Consider the following 7,493-nt stretch of genomic DNA (forward strand, 5'->3'; position numbering starts at 1 on the left):
GCAAGAAGGCAGAAAATTTGGCCACACCCTCGTAATGCCTGGAACACCCACACAGGTGTCTCCAGACTGTGCTTGACTGACAACTCTTCAGGTCTCCTGTTGGTTTTGTTGCACCTTTTAGGGCAGAGTTTCTAATTGGATTTTGGTGACTTGATCAAACAGAGCTACACCGACGGTTAGCCTGCATCTTACAATATTTATCATCATGTGTGCATCTTGCAGGAGGCCGCGTGTTCTCCAGTGGAGTAAGGACTGTAATTGTTGGTATCAATTTAAATGTAGCTGTAGAAACTGACACAAAGAGCAAAAACAATCATGAAATGCTTGGTTTCATAATAAAGTTTATTCTATATTACAAATAGTATTTTGTTCTTGACTGCAAAATAGGAATGCATTATATTTACATACACAGGTATACAATTAATTATAACAAAGTTAGAGAAGCTCGCCTTATATCCCCCAGGTTTCGTTTTTCTCTCTCGATAAGATACTCTTTATCTTTCAAATATGGTCTAGTAAAAGTCTTTTCTAGCATGTTTCTGTAACACCTGCTATAACACTGAGCTAGGAGGACATTTTTAGTTCCTACAAAACGTTTGAAGGTGGAAACTTTATCTGTGCTCTTGGCAACACAAGGTAGCTACTAGCAGACAACCTTTTGTTGCAGGGTGGGGGACGGGGGGCAGGGAGAAATGAAAGACAGGAAGTTTCACTGGGGGGCAGATTCACAATGACAGTCCAGGACTCTCACCTTGTGTTATTTAGGAACACACGGCTGTTAGGGGGTACTTTGGGTATCTAGACACAGTATACAATGGCTACATGAATGAAAGAGGTTCTTTGAAATTGTCTAAATGTGTGTCAGTGGTAAGTTTCTTACAATATTAATGCCAGTCTTGCATGAATTAATCATCCAGATGCTAAATTAGTCCTTATTCTCCTCATTCTCCAATAACGGATAATAGTAACAGTAATATATTTGATATGTTTACGACTCAACATGTCCAGCAAACACCTTGTGAATGTACCCCTCCAAGTTGAAACAACAGACATTCATCATACTGTATAGCTGCAGACGGTTATAATGGAAAATGGGTTGGATATCTCACATACATTTGACACAAGGGCTAAAAACAGTCACTTGCCAAACTCAGTCTTTAACATAAGTCTACTATCAAGTCTGACGTGCCTCTCCTGTTAGAAAGCTGTGTTAATCTGTTTGATAAATCACATGTGTACATAGTTTCTTCCAGGTTTTTTTTTCTTTTTTTTTAATTGAAAGGGATTGTAACGTTTGTGTTTTGTGTCGAACATTTTGGCAAACTGATCTAGTCTTTTGTTGCTTTTTGTGAAATGGACCTTTGTCAAACCCAAGTATCCATCTTTTGGACTCTTGTTTCTATTCTGGGCTCAACTGATGGAGAAAAACAAAGCAGTTATGATGAATTAATCCAATGCAGTAAAAAACAAGATGTAATAGCAGCAAAGAAAGAGCAAGACTCAACTTGCATCTTCTACCAGAACTAAAACCACAGAGGAGACACAGCTGTAACAGAAAATGGATGGACTGTAATGGAAGACAGAGTTAAAGGGACAAGAAAGATGGTCCTACTGTAGAATTTACAAATAGGGTTTGTGTTGTCTGGTGAAATCCATAATCTTAAAATGAGCAGTTGGCTTATAAATGACTTTAAAGTCCCTTGTAGTAGTAGAAGTATATAAATATCTTTGAGCAAGGCAGTTCCATTTCATACCATCCAAACAGGTCAACATGCAAGGGTATATAATATTTAGCATCTAACACTTCACAAAAACCATGGCCATGAGGTTCTGCAGTAGGGTTGAACTGGATAAAGGTTCCACCTTAAACGAAAGTTATAGTTTTTATTACATGAACAATCCACTTTTCCATCTCGATTCTTCCAAGCAAAAGAAAGATAAAAGAACACATCCACATCATCATTGCAAGGCTTAATTTTCTTATTTTTCATTTTTTTTTAAATAAGTTTCTTAAATTGTTTACGTTTTACATGCGCTTAAAAAGCCAATAAAGGACCCAAGGTGGACCTAGGGCGGTCTTCACACATTCACATCATCACATGGGGCACGTTGTCAAGGCAAAAGAAAGGGCAGAGGTCAAAAGGTACGGAGGGCGCCTCCATCATCTCTCTTTCAATCGCTCTCTCCCACAGTGGGGGTTCACATCCAACAAGTCTTACCTACTTTTAATGTCTATCATTTTTCTATTTATCCTGCCGTGATGCTCGTTTCTTGTTCTGTTCCTGCTCTGCTTTATCAGATTTTTTCTTTTTTTTTTTTTTTTCCTTTTTTTTTTTTGAGGCTTGGAGAAGGCTGCCCCCTGCCGCCACTGAGGACAACTACACTAATACAGACAAGAGCGCCTCAACAGTTACACACTCAAGAGTTGGGGTTTTGCCGTATGCAACTAGCTACCATCTCCAACGCTTGTGCAAAACAGATAAGAAAACTGGTAAGTCAGGAGCCGGACACAAGGGTGAATGGTGTGCCGAGAGCCGGAGAGACCCGGGACGATGGAAAGAGAAAGGAGGATCAGATCACCTCGCCCACAGAGCCTCTCACCTCGACACACTGAGGTCAGAAAAATCACACAGGTTTCTTTAAGTTCCAGTCACAATATTTTTTTTGTCCTAGACGTGGTTGTCTTTTACATAGTCCTTTTTCTGTCAGTTCCTCAGTGGCACTTTACAAATACATTTTTGACCGTTTTGAAAATTTCAAGCTCCTTTGGTTTTTGGCTGACCGACGAAATCCATCTTGGTTGATTTCTCCACACAAAAGTCTTTTTAAATAAGAACATCCTGGGAAAGAAGTGCTACTCTCTCAACAGAGCCCCTTTAGGTAGAAGTCAGCAGTCTCTGACTTCACTGTATTGAATCATTCTTCTTCTTATTTTTCATGATCAAGCAGTTTCTTACCCAGTACATTTCAGTCAGCTCTTCCCTTTTCCTCCTCCAGAGTTAGAGTAAATATCTGGGCAGTTGGGAACTTGGGTAGCTGCTGATTGTGTGTATCTGTGCATGTGTGTGTGCTTTGATAGACCGTCGCAGTGGCGACACAAGATTGGAAGTGGCAAGAGCCAAAGACTGCTCCCGGTGTTTGGATTAGCAGTCAAAACACTGTCTTCCAGAGTTGGTTGTGTGCTTCTTACAGAGGATCCAACTTGGGTCAGGGCCTCCAGGGTTTTATCTAATAGGTTAATTTTGCAGTAGCCACATAAGCCAGATGGAAGCAGAAATCATGAGCATTTTCTTTGAAGTAAATGTACGCTGGGCAGGGAAAAATGTGCGAATGTTGCAAAGGGATACAGGTTGGAGATGCTCTGGTTTGTAAAGTTTTAGTGTCAGTCACGTTTCAATAAAGGAAAAGTTCAGAGAAGCACTAATCCTTCCCTATCCCCCATCAGTCTTACTCTTAAATACAACTCCAGCTACATTGAAAGAACACAAGAACATTCTAGGTTTGCCTGGACTCGCCCCAAATTTCACAGATATGTATGCTTTGCTTGTAGGTACAGTGTAAACTTGGCAAACCATCCTTGCATTAATTTTCTTCAGAGGTGTTCATTTGGCTTGCAGTCATCATTTTTGATGTTTCCTCTTGATTCCCTATATTGAATATAGAACTACAATAAACTGGACTCTAGAGATGGTTTTATTTTAACTATCCTATTTTGAAAAAAGTTCTCAACAAAATGGACACCCAACATTGTGGTTTTTAAAGAATTACCTATCAGTGTAAATTCTTGAAGGCAACATAAAAATGTTTTTTCCCCTCTTTTCTTCCAGCAGGGGGACTGAAGTATGCCAATATGGCCAGCTTTCAAGCAATCACCCCTTGAAGCGCTCCCTGTGGTGAAGCTGAGGGGTCCCCCGCATTGCACTGTGGGAGACGCCAACCTCAGCCCCGAACCACCCTTCAGATATATTCAGGTAAACTAGTCTATGCAGCAGAGTGGATGAGGAAAACAAAATATTTCTTGGGGAAGAGGAAGCAGAAAAAAGATCAAGGAAGAAGTCATCTTTGAAAGGCGGAGGAAGTCACATGATGAAAAAGATGGGGACAGGTCTTCGCTCAGGCACGGCTCGGTTTCTGATGGGGTCTCTTCCCAGTGCGCCCTGGGAAGTGCGGTCCTCAGCTCTCCAGACTCATGAAGGCCACCACCTGCTCCAGCTTGAAGGCCAGCCTCTGTTTCCTGGCTGCATCATCCTGCTCCAGTGAACACACAATCTGCCAGTGGGACAGAGAGGTAAACACAGACACACAAAGACGTTACTGGAAATATTCAGTACAACAAAACTGCAGTCAATACTTTCAAATCTGATAACAAATCTAAGATGCTCCAATGTGTTTTGTAGTTTCTACCTATTAAAATACTCCATGTAGACTTCAAAGGTGGCTATGAAAAGACTGGTCAGTTTGACAGTGTTTACAGTGGCAACACCAAGTCGCAGCAAAGACACTATCGTAACGTCCACTGTCTTTTCAAACCACAGCTGCAAAATGATCCCCTTCTCTACTAGTTCCTCCACAGCAAAGCTGTTCACATATTTGAAGGGCTGAAGCATTGCAGGAAATAAAGCGCCAGTCAAGTTATTGGTGAGGTAACAATTGTTTGGAAAATGCATGACATTTCGATGCCTTCTTCTTTTCCAGTCTGGATGGATGGTGGAATTCATTTGAACTGGTGTGTATCCATGCTGACTACAGCTGCAGTGCTTCACAGACAATCTTGTGAGGAACACCTTTGAAGCTACCAGCAGGTGGGTATTTCATGAGTGTAATTTCCACTGGGTATAGGAGGAACATGTCTGCCTAACTTTTCAGAGAGTTGATTAAGATGTTGATACAATCCTCTGGCCTTCAGTAATAACTTTTGCCAGTAGCAGCTACAATTGTGTGAATTTTTTGCCCTGGGCTTTGCCTCTCAGGCAACAATACATGTTAAGCCTGTGATTGGTGGAGGAAGGTGCAAGCTGCCTGAGGGGATGATTTGAGACACTACTCAGGACAAAAAAAAACTGCTACCCTATCTGCATATTTTTCAGGAGAAAAAAAATCAATCATTTACTTAAATACTCTCCAGCATCATGACCGTCAATGAAACCAAATGCTAAATGCCACTGTAGAGTCAGGGAATTAATACAGCAACAAAAGCACAACCAATTTATTTTCTAGATTGATACTAATGAAGATTATATAAAACCAATTTTCAGTGAATTGTTCCCTTTAACCCTACTTACCAAAAATCTGTCACATCAGTGAGTCTAAAATGTACTAAATCTTAGTCAGTGGTGGCATAGATGTGTTGTTTAGAAGTGTAGTGTCACAGTATTACATACCTCCTCAGTGTATTTGCCGACATAGGAGTAAATCTCACTGAGAGAGCTCATGGTGTTGAACTCATTCATGTGCATCCGTGACTGTTCTGCCAAGTAGGCATTCATGTCCTGGTCGCTGATCGCTGGCATCTTACTAATGTCTGAGTAGTACCTATTAAGAAAGGAGGAGGAACAAAACATTAAGCATTAAGCATGAACAATTGTTAGGAATATGTTTACTGCAGAGAACATTGTTAGAAACACTGGTAAATGATTAAGGAAACAGAATACACCCAGCACTGTGTTTTAATGTAGATAGAGCTGCTGTTTTCCTTGGAGCTCAGTACTCATTGTAGTGGTTTACAGCAGTTCTTTGAAGATATTTAACTAATGCATGTAGCACAGAGGCAACAAGTGTGTTGCATAGTAACATAACTGGAATGGAGTCATACTAAACACTGACAGGCTTTAGATTTCAACTTTGAACACCACAACAAGCAATGAGGTAAAGGCAATCAGTCACTGTCGGTAGCAGCTGTGTTGCCCCTATCAACTATGTTAATTAAAGCTGCTTATTTACATATTAAATTCCTGTAGCTGCAGCCGCTTGAGGACAAGCCCAGTGTTTGGCTGGATAATTCTGGGCGTGTGTGAGAGAGAGAGATGACATTTGCCAGGAAACAAGTCTTCAGAGCAAACTGAGCAAAGGAAAAGGCAGGTGGGTGTTGCTCATAGCTTTTGCACGGAGGTCACACACATCAACACCTGTTCGGTGCTGGAGGGCATGTTGTAGGGAGCTCCTAGCAGGGGATTGTTAGTGTAGAGACCAGGTGTGCTTGTTTTAGGAAAAAAGTTTTAATAAACAAAATTAAAAAAAACCTTGGTTTGGAAAAAAAAACTTGTGAGGATATTTTTAACATAATTTTGTATGTGTGTTCCATGTCTGCAATAATTTGTGAAAGCATCTTTATGGAAAGACTGTTTCTAGGATCATTTAAAATACTATTATTTTAAAATGTTTTTTATGGAATAATAATGTTTAGTTACTTAATCTTTCAACCATTACACCCTATGGAAAATCTTAATCTTCATTGTATAGTTGCAATAAGAGCTGTATCATGAAAAAATGAAAGGGAACATAAAACGTTGAATGTACTGATCCATATGCAAACACCCTTGTAAACACATCATGTTATGACAGCCGTGATGGATTTGTTATTGTCTGGAGACCATCAACTCCCACATCAAATTCAAGGCAAGTGTCAGTATCTTGCTAGAATGCTTCACTTCACAGCCCCAAATTAATAACATCAAACATACTGTAGCAAGTAAAAAGCTCTCTGTAGGATGTCACTGCACTGCCTCCAACTCCCAAATTAAGAAACAAAAATGTAAAACTGCTGAATATGCACACTTGTGCTGATGTTGACTTATGTCATTTATCAGCATTTTAAGAGGTTTTCTTTGTGCAGCATACAATTCTACTTCTGTCTAAACAGAGTAGCACTGAGACACAAATTTCCATTAGTTTGCTCCTACTCTTTGGGTAAGGACATACTATCTCTATAAATAAAGGTGGCGGAAAAAAAATACAGCCCTCCCTTTAGAAGCTCCACCCCCCAAATTCATGGATGTGCATTGCCAAGGCAACAACATAAAGGTGGAATCCAGAGCGTGTTATATGGTGTGGAAGTGGATACTCTGTCTCATAACTGAAGCAGAACAAACCTTATAATATAAATGTCATCCAAAATACTATGGAGTAAAAACTAGCAAGAATTGCTGCAACAAACTTGCAAAAAAAGACGTGATTTAGAGGACGGTGGGATGCTCCTGTTTTTTTAGTTTTTAAGCATTTAAAACAGACATTTCCTGAAAACCCCTTACTAAGCATGTTGGCCTTTAAAAACAGCATTTACACACAAATCTCTCTGCTTGAACTATGTGCATGAACTCTACATAAAAATATAGGCTAAAATTTCAGCTTATGCTGGCATCTACAGTAGGAGCTGCTATATTCACTGTCCACATGGATCTTTTTTCTTTCCTTACAGTATCCAGATCTTTGAATCAGCAGAGGACCTTCATCATTTCCTCACATTTGTGTTCATGAGAGACCACATACAGACAAAC

At 40.0% G+C, this 7,493-nt stretch overlaps 1 protein-coding gene across 1 annotated transcript in view; it reads right to left on the reverse strand.

Annotated features, from left to right (window-relative positions):
- Nucleotides 1-324: 324 nt before the first annotated feature.
- The window catches only part of plxna4 (plexin A4), a 236,378-nt gene continuing 229,209 nt past the window's right edge, over nucleotides 325-7,493 (reverse strand). Inside the window, exons 30-31 of the mRNA XM_087180100.1 lie at nucleotides 5,382-5,559; nucleotides 325-4,269 (exon numbers count right to left, since the gene is read on the reverse strand). Coding sequence (XP_087036226.1) covers nucleotides 4,174-4,269; nucleotides 5,382-5,559 — 274 coding nt within the window. The 3' untranslated portion in view covers nucleotides 325-4,173. The remainder of the gene's footprint in view (nucleotides 4,270-5,381; nucleotides 5,560-7,493) is intronic.

Source organism: Seriola lalandi, unplaced genomic scaffold (genome assembly GCF_002814215.2).
Source record: "Seriola lalandi dorsalis isolate HSWRI2012SDOR001 ecotype SW California unplaced genomic scaffold, Sedor1 jcf7180002054889, whole genome shotgun sequence".
Classification (NCBI taxonomy): Eukaryota; Metazoa; Chordata; class Actinopteri; order Carangiformes; family Carangidae; genus Seriola; species Seriola lalandi.